The sequence below is a fragment of the Brachyhypopomus gauderio genome, chromosome 2 (assembly GCF_052324685.1).
Source record: "Brachyhypopomus gauderio isolate BG-103 chromosome 2, BGAUD_0.2, whole genome shotgun sequence".
Lineage (NCBI taxonomy): Eukaryota > Metazoa > Chordata > Actinopteri > Gymnotiformes > Hypopomidae > Brachyhypopomus > Brachyhypopomus gauderio.
The window spans coordinates 37,937,760-37,956,340 of NC_135212.1; the positions used below are offsets into that span (position 1 = coordinate 37,937,760).

An 18,581-nucleotide genomic window follows, 5' to 3' on the forward strand; every position below is an offset into this window, starting at 1 on the left:
GGACACAATTGCAGAGAGAAATCAATTCCATTTAATATACATGAGCTCTAGGAGGAGCGAACAAGAGACAAACAACAGACTGACAGACCAGACTTAGACTTACGAGCACGACAGGGCATAATTAATAAACAGCGAACAAGATGAATAATAACAATACTTCAATCACAACAGATCAAAAACCAGGTTACTACAAAACTTAACCAAACTACCAAAAGACACCAAATCTAGAGGAATACAAAACACATGAAGACAACTCAAACACACACTAGACAGGGAACTGATAAATGCTAAATACACTTCTACCAAATCAATTAAAGAAAAATCAACAAAAACGAACAAAGACCAAGTATGATGCTCTGGAATGATTTCGACACAAAACACTGAGACAAACAACAGCATAGATCTTACAACTTAGACTACAAAAAACACGTACGACTAACAAAATTACAAGGTAGAATGCAGTGTTATCTGGCCCTAAAGAGACTGTGGCAGAGAATCTGAGCACAGTGACTGATCTGAGACTGAGACCCACCCTGACGAGATACAGTCTCAGCCAGCACAACCTGGCTATAGAGACAGGCAGACACAGAAGATCCTGGGTGCCCCAAGAAAACAAAACAAGCTAACAGTGCTGAATAAAACTGAAACAGAGCTCACGGAATCCTCAAAATTCACTGATATTCAAAACAAATTCTACACAAAATTAAATAAATAAATAAAACTAACACCCCACATTCAACAGCCTCTCTGATCCAGAGAAACTCCCTTACCTGTTAGTACAGCCTCTCTAATCCAGAGAAACTCCCCTACCTGTCAGATCAGAGAGGCTGTACCAACAGGTAGGGGAGTTACTCTGGATTAGAGAGGCTGTACTAACCTACTTGTTAGTACAGCCTCTCTAATTCAGAGAAACTCCCCAACCTGTTAGGAGAGCACAGAGACTGCTGCACACACAGCTCAATACGTCATAGCCTGCCACAAGAGGAACAGTGAGTGATCATAACACACACACACACACACACACACACACACACTAAATCCTTGTCTCTGATGGCTGATGTGTATGTGTATGCATATATACATGTGGTTCTTATGTGTTAATTATTTGATTATGACTACTGATTTTGTTATTTACTTAAGGAATTTTTAAATGTATTTGTTTGTGTTGCTTTGTTTTTTGTTAATGTATTTTTTATTAATTTATTCTTTAACAGTGTTTAGAACTGTGAGCTCAAATGTTGTCTGTTCAGTGTTCAGTTTTATTAGTATTGTAAGTGTTCAGGCTATGGCAATACAAATGTAGCACTATTTGGCATGCCAATAAAGCACCTTTAATTGAGAGAGAGAGAAAGTGATAGGGATAAAGGGGAAAGAGGGAGAGAGAGATAGGGAGGGAGGCAGAGAGAGATGGGGAGGGAGAGAAAGATGGGGGAAGGGGTCCCAATTCCATGAAGTGTCCAGATTTACCCCTTTCCCTTCCAATTAAACACCACAGAACACATCAGAACGCAATAGCCCTGAATATTATCTGCCCTCATACATTATGTTTGTGTGTTAGGAGATAAATCTGGCAATTGTAATTTACTTGTGCAAATTGTTCAAATTATATTATACTATATATAATTATATATTATTATATTATAAATGATAACATTTTAATCTTTATTAACTCGCCATGCTTTTCTTGACATAACTGACATAAAAGAGTGATTCATAAATAAACAATTCAATACAGACAAATAGATTTACAGGATGTCACACTGAGAAGATTCCCTGCTTTCTTGTTATAGCTGTCAGAAGTCATGAGACCCCAGGATATTTACATTTAGCGCATTTGGATATGTGGACTATGCTTGCATGTGCTTGAGTGTGTGTGTGTGTGTGTGTGTATGTGTGTGCATGCTTGCATGTGTGTGTGTGAATGTGTGTTAGTGTGTGTGCGTGCTTGCATGTGTGTGAGTATGTGTGAGCATGAATGTGTCTGTGTGAGTGTTTGTGAGCGTGCTTGTATGTGTGTGAGTGTGTGTGTGAATTTGTCTCAGCAAATTTGGGGATATATACTATGATGTCAGACATTCAGACTAGAGCACTCTGGGAAATGCAGTTTTTATCTGTGGCTTTCACAGTGCTGCTCTGCATCATTGTGAGGATCTAGTGCTCTACCTTGGACTGAATTACTTGGAAAACACATCTTACAGTATTATAACGGCAAATTTAAAGTGACACCACAGTGTACAACCATGTATCCTGTAAGGCATGTAAAGGTGACTCACATAAAATCATATCACAAAAATTGTATGTATGTGAGTATTAGTGTGTGTGAGTGTGTGAATGATAGTAAGGGGTAATGGCAGAGTGTGCAGTGTGCAACTGAAAATATTTTCCATCACATTTGTTGTCTTTAGCCTTAATCCACTCTGATTACACTGCTACTCTCAGTCTCGCTCCCTCTCTCTCTCACACACACACGCACAGATATGTGTTATAGTTGGAAAGCCTTTCGCATGGCATAATATTACTGTACTTTATGTAAACCTCATTTTATGACTGAACTCTTTTTGAAGAGTTTACACAGCAACCTGGATCAATGAAAGACAACCACACACACACACACACACACACACACACACACACACACACACACAGCCACACCCCCGTTCTCCTACAGTTTACAAATACAGAAATGTCTGACTAGAAAGACAGAATGGTGATTGGCTGGATTTGGGTGATCAGATTGTCTCAGCAAATTTGGGGATATATACTATGATGTCAGACATTTACACTAGAGCACTCTGGGAAATGCAGTTTTTATCTGTGGCTTTCACAGTCCTTCTCTGCATCATTGAGAGGATCTAGTGCTCTACCTTGGACTGAATGACTTGGAAAACACATCTTACAGTATTATAATGGCAAATTATGCACTGCAGACCCACTCACATGGGTCTCACGTGAACCACTCACATGGGTGAGGTGGTGAAGGCACAGCAGCATCTGCTCTACCTCAGAAGGCTGCAGATATTTTGCTGTTTGCTGTAATGTAGATGTGAACTCAGCACTGTGAAGAGATTATAATATTTAAATGGAATGATATAATTAATTGTGGTTGATTTTAGAGCAAAGATATTTATGAAAGTGAGATCACACACACAGGCACAAACACACACCTGAACACACATACACAACACAAACACACAAAAACATTTTGAGTACAGAGGGTTGACTGTCTAGGATTTTTGCTTTCCAACAACATTTGTCAACTATGTTCACCCTATGTCAACACAGCCCAATAAACACTATGTGTCTGTGTGTGTATATATAATGTTCTGAATGCTTATTCAGTGAAAACTCTGCTTGTTGCATTAAACTTTCCTACTACTTGACTGAATCACCTTTGGTCAACAAAGACAACCTTTATCCTCTATACACCACCCCCTCATCCTCTATATCCCACCCCTCATCCTCTATATTCCACCCCCTCATGAATTAATGAATCTTCGATTTATATAGCGCCTTGGCGCTTCAGCCCAAGGCGCTTTACAATTTTAACACAGGTACAAGTCACAGACAACCAATCACACACACAGGCGAGAAGCGGCAGCCAATTGCGCACAGTACTCTCTACTGGGAGTACCAGCCCCCTGGGGGACTGAATGGGGTACAGGAATGGGAGAGAGGACAGACCCTAGTGGCACCTTCCACAACTGGGCATACACACACACTACTTTTTATTGAACAGAGAGACACAGACACACACTCAGGGAAAACATGTCAGGGACTGCCAATTTACCTAACCTCCATGTTTTTGGACTGTGGGAGGAAACCAGAGATCCCAGAGGAAACCCACACAAACACAGGGAGAACATGGAAACTCTACTCAGATAGGGACTTGAACCCAAGACCCCAGTGCTGAGAGGCAAACGTGCTAACCACCAAGCCACCGTGTTGCTTTTATACCGTGTATACCCCACCCACTCATCCTCTATACCCCACCCCCTCATCCTCTATACCCCACCCACTCATCCTCTACACTCCACCACCTCATCCTCTACACTCCACCCCCTCATCCTCTATACTCCACCCACTCATCCTCTATACCCCACCCCCTCATCCTCTATACCCCACCCATCATCCTCTACACTCCACCCCCTCATCCTCTACACTCCACCCTTTCATCCTCTATACTCCACCCCCTCATCCTCTATACCAATCAAAACACAAAATGAAACTTCCTCCATGACACGAGAAAAAATTATTATTACATCTTCCCCCTTTTTATGTCATAAATGGCACTACCCAAAGAAATGACACTACCCAAGAAAACACTAAATATACAATAGGCTACAACGTGACACGAATAACAAAACACGGTTCTGCTGCACATTTTGTGCAATTACACGTTTATCTGAGAGTTCGACAAGTGAGAGTTCGACAAGTGCTTAAACTTACACAGTGCAGCTTTAATGTTATTATGTGATTATTGATACCGTTTGTACCCTGCTGTTGCATTTCGGTTAAGTTAGGTTAACCCTAACACAGTCTGTACCCTGAGAAAATGGTCTGAAAAAGAGAAAATCCAGTGAGCGGCAGTTCTGTGGGCACAAATACCTTGTTGATGCCAGAGGTCAGAGGAGAATGGCCAGACTGGTTCGAGCTGATAGAAGAGCAACAGTAACTCAAATAACCAATCGTTACAATCGAGGCATGCAGAAGAGTATCTTTGAATGCACAACACATCAAACCTTGAGGCAGATAAGCTACAAAAGCAGGAAACCACACCGGGTGCCACTCCTGTCAACTAAGAACAGGAAACAGGCTACAATTCACTCAATTAGACAATAGACGATTGGAAAATTTTGCCTGGTCTGATAAGTCTCGATTTCTGTTGCGACATTCGGATGGTAGGGTCAGAATTTGGCATCAACAACATGAAAGCATGGCTCCATCCTGCCTTGTATCAATGGTTCAAGCTGGTGGTGGTGGTGCAATGGTGTGGGGGATATTTTCCTGGCACAGTTTGGGCCCGTTCGTACCAATTGAGCATCGTGTCAACACCACAGCCTACCTGAGTATTGTTGCTGACCATGTCCATAACTTTATGACCACAGTGTACCAATCTTCTGATGGCTACTTCCAGCAGGATAACGTGCCATGTCATAACACGTAAATCATCTCAGAGTGCTTTCTTAAACACAGCAATGAGTTCACTGTACTCAAATGGCCTTCACAGTCACCAGATCTCAATCCAAAAAAGCACCTTTGGGATGTGGTGGAACAGGAGATTTGCATCATGGATGTGCAGCTGACAAATCTCCAGAAACTGCATGATGCTATCATGTCAATATGGACCAGACTCTCTGAGGAATGTTTCCAGTACCTTGTTGAATCTATGCCACGAAGGCATTAAAGCAGTTCTGAAGGCAAAAGGGGGTCCAACCCGGTACTAGCAAGGTGTAGCCTACCTAATAAAGTGGCCAGTGAGTGTATACTACATGTCATTTGCTACATTTAGACTCTAAAAGAAGATATGAAACATGTTTGATGAAATATTCATGTTCACGAAACATGAAAACATGCAAACATTTTATTCTCCTGAATTTAAGATGTTGAAAACATTTTTCATTCATATGGTACGATTACATTAGGAGCAAAAAGCCTGTGCTGTTAGGGCTGCTAGCTGGGGAGCCAGTGGAAGCCCTACAGCGTCATGTGATGGGTGTTTAGATAAAGCCCTACAGCGTCATGTGTTGGGTGTTTAGATAAAGCCCTACAGCGTCATGTGTTGGGTGTTTAGATAAAGCCCTACAGCATCATGTGTTGGGTGTTTAGATAAAGCCCTACAGCGCCATGTGTTGGGTGTTTAGATAAAGCCCTACAGCGTCATGTGATGGGTGTTTAGATAAAGCCCTACAGCGTCATGTGTTGGGTGTTTAGATAAAGCCCTACAGCGTCATGTGTTGGGTGTTTAGATAAAGCCCTACAGCGCCATGTGTTGGGTGTTTAGATAAAGCCCTACAGCATCATGTGTTGGGTGTTTAGATAAAGCCCTACAGCATCATGTGTTGGGTGTTTAGATAAAGCCCTAAAGCGTCATGTGTTGGGTGTTTATAAAAAGCCCTACAGCGTCATGTGTTGGGTGTTTAGATAAAGCCCTACAGCGTCATGTGTTGGGTGTTTAGATAAAGCCCTAAAGCGTCATGTGTTGGGTGTTTATAAAAAGCCCTACACCATGTGTTGGGTGTTTAGATAAAGCCCTACAGTGTCATGTGTTGGGTGTTTAGATAAAGCCCTACAGCATCATGTGTTGGGTGTTTAGATAAAGCCCTAAAGCGTCATGTGTCATGGCAGTCATGGCCTGGCGGTTAGGGAACTGGTCTTGTGACCGGAGGGTCGCAGGTTCGATTCCCAGAGGCCATGACTGAGGTGCCCCTAAGCAAGGCCCTAACCCTCAATTGCTCACTTGTATAAAAATGAGATAAAAATGTAAGTCGCTCTGGATAAGGGTGTCTGCCAAATGCCATAAATGTAAATGTAATGTGTTGGGTGTTTATAAAAAGCCCTACAGTGTCATGTGTTCAGATAAAGCCCTACAGCTTCATGTGTTGGGTGTTTAGATAAAGTCCTACAGCATCATGTGTTGGGTTTCTAGATAAAGTCCTACAGTGTCATGTGTTGGGTGTAGGACAGCAAAGCTGCTACTGCAGGGTCACCAGTGTTGCAGCTCCATACATTGTGGGTGTATTGCTAGGGATTGTGATTGTGACGTCGAGACCATACCTGTCAAGTGTCCCGTTTTGGCCGGGACAGTCCCGTATTTTACCGCTCTGTCCCGGCGTCATCCCGTATTTTTATTTTCCCGTATTTTCAGTTTTCAATTTTTATTTTTTTAAAGCATTCATGTGCCGCTCCAAACAGAATTCTGTCGCTAGCCTCGCGAGAACTGCCACCCAGACTACTGCAGGTGGAACTGCCACCCAGACTACTGGTTCTCGCGAGGCTAGTGACAGAATTCTGTTTGGAGTGGCACATGAATGCTTTAAAAAAATAAATAAATTTAAAACTCGCGGGTTTAGTGTCGACAGTGGGAGCAAACCTGGGACAACAAATCAGAGATAGATTTAACGAGAGAAGGCAGTCCTGCCAAAAAAGCTAAGCGTATGTGTAAGTACCTTGACGAATGGGACAGGGAATTTACTTTCCTAAAGTGGAGCATGAAGAGCCTTAATTCTGTAAGATTTGTAGTTGTGATTTTAGTGTCTCTCATGGGGGAAAGAACGATGTCCGTCAGCACGAACAATCTGCCAAGCACAAATGCGGGCTAAAGGCACAGAAATATGCCCAGTAGATGTCCCCATTTCTAGCTAGAAATACGACTAGAAAATTAAAAAATTTTTATTCATTTGTAGTTCAAAACATATTTGGGGTGTTTTTTCTTCACTTTTTGCCACTCCAAAGATGTTTTCGTTTCTCCTACAGCCTCGATTGCAGCTATATGCAAATAACTGATTATGCAAATTAGGCGATGACGTCATATACAGGAAATGTCCAGTATTTTTAAATACAAAACTTGACAGGTATGGTCGAGACGTCAATGAAGTATCCCCATTTCTCCTGCAATAACAATACTGGCATTAACAACAAACATTCACTCAAAGTGTTTCACTAGCATATATATATATATATATATATATATATATATATATATATATATATATATATATATATATATATATATATACATACACAGAGCCGGAGTGGCTAATCGGGAGATTCGGGAGGATTCCCGATGGGCTGGCTCACGTCAATCTCTAGTTTGGGCCGATTGGGAGGGAAAAATAATTTTGGGCCAGATTTGGGCTCCCGGGCTGAAAAAGTGGCCCACTCCGCCCCTGTGTATATATGTATATATGACTAATTCTTTTTAGAAACACACCACACAAGCTGTGCTTGTACATGGTCTGGTGGTTATGGAACCAGAGGGTTTTGGTTTTGATTCCCAGGCCTGAGGCCATGACTAACCCCAACTGCTCCCTGCGTGCTGGGCTAGAGCTGCCCACCCCTCTGGGCATGTGAGCATCACAGCCCCCTAGTGATCACTAGTGTGTGTGTGTGTGTGTGTGTGTGTGTGTGTTATCACTTCACAGATGGGTAAAATGTGGAGGACAAATTTCGATTGGGGTGAAAATCACAACTAATAAATGTGGCACATTTACATTTACTCCACACACAACATGAGTGTTTGTTTATCTCAGTCATGCAACACACAACTGGTTATTAGGGTCACTGTCATAATTGCTTTTAAGTCATGCGTGACATTTAAATGAAGCAGAGAATATGTGCCAAGGACGAAGCCAGACGGCAGGAAAGAATTAAAAGGCCATTAAATAGGCCATGCTAATGCTATTTATGGAGGAGAGAGGGGGAGAGAGAGGGAGAAAGAGAATTAAGAGAGGGAGGGAGCAATTGGGAGATATAAGGGAGAGGTAGCGGGAGAGAGGCAGAGAGAAAAAGTGAAAGAGAATAAGGAAGAGAAATAAAGAGGGAAAATGAAAGATGGAGGTAACGAAAGAGAGGGAGAAAAGGGAGAGAATGAGGCAGGACAGGGAGAGAGTAACAAACTTTATTAACCAATTACAATCTACAAATTACAATTATCAAAAATCACCAATAATCACAAAAAATCACATAAAAAGAGACAGAGAAAGAGAGAGACAGGGAAAGAAAGTGAGAGAGAAAGAAAGAGAGAGAGAGAGTGAGAGAGAGCAGTCAGTTCCACAGGAAGCTCTGGCTTTAGATCAGGTGACAAAGAGGAGATGAGGGGTGTGCAGAGGGAACTGAAGAGAAAGATCCAAGAGGGGAAGGCCAGCTACAGGAGGAAGATGGAGGTCCAGCTGCAGCAAAATATTGTCAGAGGAGTCTGGAATAGCCTTAAAACTATTTCCGGTCACAAGAAGCCTGACTCCCAGGCTGGAGGGGACCAGAAGTGGGTGAATGCACTCAACCTGTTCTTTAATAGGTTTGATCACTCACCTACCCCCTCCACTTCACAGACACCACTGCTGGGATCTCCCTGTCTGGCACCATCACCATCACCATACTGCCCTACACCCTCTTTTACACCCAACCCCCTCCCTTTCAACTCACAGCCTCCACCAAACGACTCTCCTGCTGACACACACTCCAGCAGCCAGCCCCCCCCCCCCCACTCAACCCCCCCACCTAACGGCTCTCCTGCTGACACTCACTCCAGCAGTCAGCCCCCCAACTTCAGTCTGGCATTTACCACGTCCCAGGTGAGAGGTGAGCTCAGGAGGATCAAGATCAGGAAGGCTGCAGGCCCAGATGGAATCAGCTCAAGGCTTCTCAAGTGCTGTGCCGACGAGTTGTGTGGCGTGGCCGGTCACATCTTTAATCTCAGTCTGAGATTAGGGAGAGTTCCACAGCTGTGGAAAACATCTTGCGTGGTACCAGTGCCAAAGACCCCACACCCGAAAGACTTTAATAGCTATAGGCCTGTGGCACTGACCTCACACCTGATGAAGACCCTGAAGAGACTGCTTCTTGTCCACCTCCGCCCCCTGGTGAGTCCAGCTATGGACCCACTTCAGTTTGCCTACCAACCTGGCATTGGAGTGGAGGATGCCATCATCCACCTTCTACACAGGTCTCTCTCTCACCTGGAGAATGCTGGGAGCATCGTGAGAATCATGTTTTTGACTTCTCTAGTGCTTTCAACACAATCCAACCCACACTACTGAGGGACAAGCTGGAGTGTGCTGGTTTGGACCATCACCTTGCCACCTGGATCTTGGACTACCTCACAAACCGACCTCAGTATGTGAGGACACAAAACTGCCAGTCTGACGTGGCTGTCTGCAGTACGGGGGCTCCACAGGGAACAGTCCTTGCTCCCTTTCTCTTCACTCTCTACACTGCTGACTTCAAGTACAGCTCTGCCAGCTGCCACCTGCAGAAGTTCTCAGACGACTCTGCTATTGTTGGCCTCATCAGTGAGGGAGATGACGGGGAGTACAGAGGACTGACGCAGGACTTTGTGGATTGGTGCCAGAGGAACTGCCTGCAGATTAACACCAGTAAAACTAAAGAACTGGTAGTGGACTTCCGCAGGACCAAACACTCGTCCCCTGTACCAGTGAACATCCAGGGAAAGGACATTGAGATGGTGAGGTCCTACAAGTACCTGGGTGTTCATCTCAACAACAAGCTGGACTTGTCTGACAACATAGCTGCACTTTACCGGAAGGGTCAGAGCAGACTACATCTCCTGAGGAGACTCAGGTCCTTTGGAGTGGAGCGCGCGCTCCTGAGGACCTTCTTCGATGCTGTGGTGGCATCAGCCATCTTTTATGGAGTGGTCTGCTGGGGCAGCAGCATCTCTATTGCTGACAGGAAGAGACTGAACAAAATCATCAAGAAGTCCAGCTCTGTCCTGGGGGGCCATCTTGGCCCGGTGGAGGTGGTGGGAGACAGGAGGACCAGGACCAAATTCAAGCATATGTTGAAGAACCTGTCCCACCCCATGCACCACTCACTGTCAGCACTGAGCAGCTCCTTCAGTGTCCGGTTGCTGCACCCGCGGTGTGTGAAGGAGAGATACCGCAGGTCCTTCCTTCCACACGCCATCAGACTGTACAACAGCCACTGCTCTCCATAGCTCATACTGTACAACAAACTGCTCACTGTACTTTACTGCTCTTACTGTTCTACCATGTGCAATACTTAAATTACCATGTGCAATATTTAAATCTACCATGTGCAATAACCATAACTGTTTAGAACTACATACATTGCATATATATTTATACTCTTTATTTATTTCTCTGTATTTCCTGACACTATTCTCTGCTGCTGTAACAATGCAAATTTCCCCGCTGAGGGATTAATAAAGGATTATCTTATCTTATCTTATCTTTGGCTGTGAAGGAACTCAAAAAGCGAGAAGAGTTCTGTTTGCTATTTAAAATAACATCACATTTGAAATACCAATTATAATCATACTCGTATCAAACATACTCATATCAAACGTACTCATATCAAACATACCCATATCAAACATATCAAAAATCACCTATTGATAAAAATAAACATCCACCCTACAAACTCTCCTTACTACTGGAAAGATACCTAGAAATACTTTTAGTATGGTTACTAAAATATGGTTACAATATGGTAAGGTTTAGGTTTAGGGATAGGGTTAATATGCTGAAACCCTTTAAGGTGACGTCCTGTGCTCAGATCCCAGTTTTAGACACACAGTAAGTTAGTGTTTCAGGTTCATGTACATCAAATGTAGCTACACAAACAGACTGTCCACAAGAGCACGCTCTCTCTCTCTCTTGCTCTCTCTCACACACACACACACACACAGACCCTTCTTTCATTCTACAAATCCTTGAGGAACTAAACCCCATAGCCTACCTGCCCTCATCCACACTAGGCTTCTGTGAGTGTTTGTATGTGTGTGTCTGTGTCCACTCCAGAACCTATACAGAAGCACACACTGTTCAGAGGCACAGGTTTTATTCACTTGGAATATGTGTAAGATGTGTCTTTAAGCTGGAGCCAAACTGGAATACTTTTGTTCTTTACACAGCCCTTGAAACATGAATGGTTGCGCATCACACACAGGGATCTTTGGTCAGCGGAAATGTGTGCAGAAAATAGTGACACAGAGGGTTAGGGTTATGGTCACAGGGCAGATACCCAAGGTTAAGGGGCAGATACCCGGGGGCATCAACCTGAACCTGCAGGCCAGCTACTGGGGTAGAGTTCCCCCAGACCTCTGTGTGTGAAATGAAATGTGCCATATTTGTCAATTGTGATTTTTCACCGCAATCGAAATTTGTCCTCCGCATTTCCCCATCTGTGCAGTTAGAAAATGAACACGAACACACACATACACACACACACACACACACACACACACACACACACACACTAGTTGATTACTAGGGGGCTGTGGTGCACACATGCCCAGAGCGGTGGGCAGCCATAGGCCGGCACCCGGAGAGCAGTTGGGGTTAGGTGCCTTGCTCAAGGACACCTCAGTCATGGCCTCAGGCCTGGGAATCAAACCCACGACCCTCCGGTCACGCACATTTGTGTGCGTGTGTGATGTGTACATGTTTAGGAGAATAAAATTGAAAAACATTGAAAACTCAGACAGCAGAGGTTATTGTAGGTACAACCGTATTTACAGGACTGATATCCTTACATACACACCCACAACCTGGAGTCTGGTGTCCATACTCTAACAGTCATACTGGTCTGCCATATTGTCACATTGTAAAATTACAACAATATCCAGCTTATCATGTTTTATGTGATACATACTGGTACATAACAGTAGTAAACAATGAAAGACAAGTAAACAGACAGCGAGAGCTTGTAGGGATCTGGAAGTCAGGGATTGGAGATCAGGGATTCTGGCTGACACTTTAATGAGGACCATAACATCCAGTCAGCACTTAGAGGATGTGCAATTAGTCCTGAGTGTAGAACGGGAAATATCAGGCAGATGTGATGAAAGAGATATTTTTTTTCTGTCTCTCTCACTCACACACTCACACACACACACACACACACACACACAGCAGGATTAAAGTGCTCCTATTTACCAAAGACAACATGAAAACAGGATCTTTACACAATAATCATAGGTTAAAGACCACTCCCTCAAAAAAGCTTTTAGAACTCCACATATGAAATATACGCTGTAACCCAATCGTATGAATATATGTATGTATACTGCTAAAAAAATAATAAAGGGAAGACAAAAATAACACATCCTAAAAAATAACTTTGTTTTATTACATAGTGGAATGCGTTGAGAAAAAAATAACAAAAATTATCAATGTAAATCAAAATTATTATCCCTGTCACAGTACGGCGGGCCCCCTACTGGTCGCCTCCATCCACAGCGGCAGTTGTCCTGTTGTTGTTGTGTTCGTCCCTCAGGTGGGCGTGGCCCGCGATCTGTCTCACCTGAAGGTCGTTTGTTTGTCTATATATGTCTTGTCTTTGTACCAGTTGACCGCTGGTCATTATATTCTTAATTCGGATCATGTCACTGGTTTTGGTTTGCGTACTTTCTTCGGAAACTCAAATGACAGGCTGAAAATTCCTCAAGACAACTTAAAATGAGGCTCAGTAGCATGTGTGGCCTTCACATGCCTGTATGACCTCCCTACAATGCCTGGGCATACTACTGATGAGGTGCCAGTTGTTCTCCTGAGGAATCTCCTCCCAGACCTGGATTAAAGCGTCAGTCAACTCCTGGACAGTCTGTGGTACAATGGATAATGGATTGTGGTACAATGGATGCGTTGGTGGATGATGTCCCAGATGTGCTCTATTGGATTCAGGTCTGGAAAACAAGCAGGCCAGTCCATAGCATCAATGTCTTCATCATACACGAACTGCTGACACACTACAGCCAGATGAGGCCTAGCCTTGTCATGCATCAGAAGGAACCCAGGGCCCACTGCACCAGCATATGGTCTCACAATGGGTCTGAGGATTTCATCCCGGTACCTAATGGCAGTCAGTGTACCTCTCGCTAGCACATGGAGGTCTGTGCAGCCCTCCAAAGGAATGCCTCCCGACACCATTATTGACCCACTGCCAAACTGGTCATGCTGGAGGACGTTGCAGGCAGCAGAACATTCTCCTCAGCGTCTCCAGACCCTGTCACATCTCCAGACACTGTCTGTGCTCAGTGTGAACCTGCTCTTATCCGTGAAGAGCAAAGGGGCAAATTTGCCTATCTTGGTGTTTTCTGGCAAATGACAATCGCCCTGCATGGTGTTGGGTTGTAAGCACAAGCCCCACTTGTGGACATGGGGCCCTCATACCACCCTCATGGAGTCTGTTTCTGACAGTTTGAGCAGAAACATGGATATTAGTGGCCTGCTGGAGGTCATTTTGCAGGGCTCTGGCACTGCTCCTCCTTGCACAAAGGAGGAGTTAGTGGTCCTGCTGCTGGATTGATGCCCTCCTACCGCACCCCCCATGTCTCCTGGTGTACTGCTCCATGCTCTGGACACTGCTGACAGACACAGCAAACCTTCATACCACAGCTCGCATTGATGTGCCATCCTGGATGAGCTGCTCTACATGAGCAACTTCTGTGGGTTGTAGACACTGCCTCGTGCTACCTCTGGTGAACAGGTTGGTTTCACAGAAGTGTGGTTGACTTGGAGTTACATTGTGTTGTTTAAGTGTTCCGTTTATTTTTTGAGCAATGTATATGTATATGTATGAATATATTTACAAATTAAGAGCTGTAATGCAAAATGTACGTACAGTACATATCCCAACAAACCACACTGATGTTCACAATGTATCCCAAAAACCCACACTGATGTTCAGGCAACTTCCAGAGAGCAAAGGAACAGAAGCGTCAGCAGGAGCAGTTCATCACGTCCTCTGCCCGAGCGTATCTCTTCCTCACATGATTCATCTCCCTCAACCTCTGCCTCAACCACATCATCATAACCATACATCAGCTGGGACACCCAGACACAGGGAGTGTTCCAATACTGCAGAAAATCAGTTTAGGTAGAAAAGGTCCCCAAACAAGTGTCTGCAAAAAAATCGCATCAAAGTTAATCCATTAACACTTATCAGTGTATCTTATGAAACAACATTATCTTAGATTATAAAATCCACTGACAAAAAATGTATGTAAGCTTTAAGATGTTCTTCCTTTAGTTGCCTCAGAAAGAAAAATATCAGAATCAATACAGTTCTGAAAGTGGCTACCTACAACACACATATATATATATGTGAAGTGTTCACATAACTGTTATGCTTGGATGCAGGTGAGTAAAAGAGATTTCCAGTATAGGGTTCTGTACAAGTCAGAGTACAGATCCATTCCTTATACTCGATTAGCCACAATGTTCATTGTTCAACCTTTTGTTGAATTATATCATGATTACTATACCAATATGACCATGAATACTACAGTCGAATTAGAAGTATGAACTACTTTAAATATGAAGTCAATACAATAACAATTATCTGCACATGAATTGTACAGTTACAAATTCTGTATTATTAGTATCTTCTGCAAATGCATCTTAATAAATACCTTGGTGGTTATCCATACAGTTGTACACACACAGTCAGACACACAGGGACTGAAAAGCCTGTAGTGAATGTACAGCCTGTTGTGTTTGCAACATTGTGGATCACTCAGCAACTGTCCGATCCTGTCTAACCCCATCTAATCCTACCTAACCCTGTCTAACCCTATTTAGTCCTATTTAACCCCGTCTAATCCTACCTAACCCTGTCTAATCCTAACTAACCCTGTCTAATCCTGTTTTATCATATCTAATCCTGTTTTAACCTGTTTATCCTAAATTACCCTGTCTAATCATAACTAACCATATCTAATCCTGTCTAATCCTAACTAACCCTGTCTTATCCTGCTTTATCCTATCTATTCCTTTTTACCCTGTCTAATCCTAACTATATCTTATCTTCTAACTAACACATTCGCCTCAATTTGAAAACTCTTTAAACATAATCGCAGTCAACCAAATGTTCAACTCAGAGATCTGTGATCTGGCAGAAAATGCAAATGGCCAATCTCCTATTATTATGTTAAAGTTCCAGTGAAGCCCTCTTAAGGTAATACTCTGTATTCATCTTTAGGTTAAAGGTCACTTAAGGTCACACTCTTTATTCAACTTCAGGTTAAACATTTCCTACCTTCATGGTACACACAGTTCAGATCATGTCAGAAACACCTGCCATGTAAATAAACTAGGCAATGTAATGTAGTGCATCTGATATAAAGTAATACATGTAGTGTAACCACTTAAAAAAAACTCTAAACCCTTTGTTAAACCCTAACACATTCATTAAACTACAACACCTTTGTTAAACCCTAACCCCTTTGTTAAACCCTAACCCCTTTGTTAAACCCTAACCCCTTCGTTAAACCCTAAACCCTTCGTTATACCCTAACCCCTTCGTTATACCCTAACCCCTTCGTTAAACCCTAACCCCTTCGTTATACCCTAACCCCTTCGTTTGTTTATCTTAGTTGTTTCTTGCTCTCCCTATTTGTTCTCACATCCACACATTCTTATTAAGCCAGGCTAGGACAGAGGAATGTCAGGACACACAGTACATCACAACGTGCCACATACGGGGCTGTGTAGCAGCAAGGGACCTTCTACTTTCAGTACTTGGAGTCTGAAGTACAGTTGAGCTATAAACACTATTCTTTCCAGGAAAATGAGCATCAATATTCTTCTCTGTTATGGCTCCCAGATGGTGGAATGAACTTCCACTGACCTTCTGACCTTTGCTGTCTCTTATCACTTATCTATTTGAGCAGTACTTAAATTATCACTCATCCTGCACTTACAGAAATATTGTATTGTATAATTGATTATTTGAACCCTATTCACACATTATTGTCATTCTTTTGAAGTATCAGCATTTTCTCATGTATCTGGCAGTATCCTAAATCAACAGTATCTTTGACTCTAACCTACTATTAAACGAGTAAGAACATTTGCTAAATACCAACATCGTAAATGTAAACAAATGTGCAGAGGTGTCAATTCCAGGTTCAGAAAGTAAAAGTCCTCACCAGGATTTTACTCAAGCTTGCTAGATTTTCTAATTAGTGCAATCCAGGTAAAATTCAGGTAAAATTAGTGGAATCAACACAATCCAGGAAGCCTGAGCAAAATCCTGGTGAGGACTTTTACTTTCTGAACCTGGAATTGACACCTCTGCAAATGTGTGGTGTTGTGGACTCGAGGCGTCTGCAGCTCAGAGCTGTTCTGGCTGCATGATGGTGGTCGACAGTATTAGACAAACAGTTTTAAAGTTTGTTTATAAGAAACGGACCGACAAAGCAAATATATTTAAATTGTTAAAACACACCTGTTCGTAAAGTTTGATTCATCCATAATCCTTTTAGCTGCATTTTGAAAACAAACCTTTCCACCTCATATGTCCTTTTCCAATGAAAATGGCTCATATGTTTTAGAACCACTCACATTTCAAAAACAGCCGTCGAAAGATTTAAGTTGAACACCTTTTTCTAAGACCCTTAAGGAATGTACCAAAGGTCAGAAGCAAAATGGCAGAAACAGAAGAAATTCCATTAGGGAAAAAATGTCTTAAAATCCATAAACAGAAAAAACAATCGAATTGTGGACAATGTAGTCAGAGACAGATGCGCGCGTATAAGACCCACGGTAGCACCTGCAACTGGGGGCTCGAGCGACTCTATTTAAATCTGTTTAAAAGTGTCTGCGGTGATAAAACGAGGTACCGGATTACAAATTCGTAGCACGATTTTTGAAACGTAGTACCAGTGACCAAACCATGAGTATGGAGTATCATTAATCAAAACAAACAAACAGATAAACAAACATATCTCCGTAATGACTCCCTTGGGACTCCTTGTCGGAAAAGTTCACGTGATCAAAGTAATTATGTGTAAAAGGCGTCAGTGGTTTTAAGTATAGCGCTTCCTTGTGTTTTACCCCAACTGAATCATTTAGATATCAAGATATGGTCATAATGACAACGGTCCTGCGTTAGATCTAGGTAGAGTTGTTTTAGGAAGCATTCACGTTTTAAGTCCTGGACATAGGAGATACATGTGGGATTAATGAGGTCCCGATCTGAGTAATCGATCCCGATATTTTTAAATCGACCCTAGGGTATATTACTTCTCATAACTCTCCTCCGCCTAAAAAACAAAAACAAAAAACAGGTGCTGCACGATATTAAAGAAACGCGAACGGTAAACCAGCGCGAGGCACACAGATAGAAGCAAAGCTGCGCTGCAATTGGGTAGAAGCAGAAAACGTGCCTGCCAAGACACTGCCAGCTTCATGAAATACGGATTAAACAAGCAGTGGTTGTTTTGGGTTTGCCATCACTGCTGTTAAAATACAGTAAAGTTCTTATGTTTTAACTTGTACGATCACGCAAATCATAAAGTGCGCTCGAGCCATTCACAATACTTTTAATTCATTACTACGGCTCTCAATGTTGTTTGAGCCACTGTATTTCTGCATTTAAAAGTGTTTTACTCAAAAGTTATCTCTTTTATAGACCTCAGACTAAGATCATGGTCATCCGGATACCAGTCAAACCTGTGTCCAGACGTGCACAAAATACTTCTACAACAAAACTATCAAAACATCATACACAGCATCCGGTAGCTACATTTGGGGGGCAACAGTGGAGTTATTTCACTCTCGAGTATGAATTCACGACTATAGTCACACTGCCTTCATCAGTGACCAAATGCCTCACTGAGGTGACAATAATTAACCGATAAATAAAATGACAAACTTCACACTTCAGCTCGGTTAAAACATGCCTATGTGTCTACGTGCCCACGACTACTGAAAAAGAGACGCATATTTAATTCTAGTTGGTCCTTACCGGTTCCGTTCCGGTCGTTCCCGTGGTCCTCTGAGCCCAACATATTACCGTTCCTCGCATTCCGAACTAGAGTGATACCACTGACCTCGAACACCGGCGGCGACACGCAGCGCGTCACCATTCACACTCCG

The 18,581-nt window shown here is 42.9% G+C and overlaps 1 protein-coding gene across 2 annotated transcripts in view; it reads right to left on the minus strand.

The window, feature by feature from the left end:
- Positions 1–18,581, minus strand: part of znf385c (zinc finger protein 385C) — a 113,007-nt gene extending 94,426 nt beyond the window's left edge. For both annotated transcript variants that reach the window (XM_076995439.1, XM_076995434.1), the window contains exon 1: positions 18,451–18,581. In XM_076995439.1, the coding sequence (XP_076851554.1) occupies positions 18,451–18,571 (121 nt within the window). In that variant the 5' untranslated portion in view covers positions 18,572–18,581. The remainder of the gene's footprint in view (positions 1–18,450) is intronic.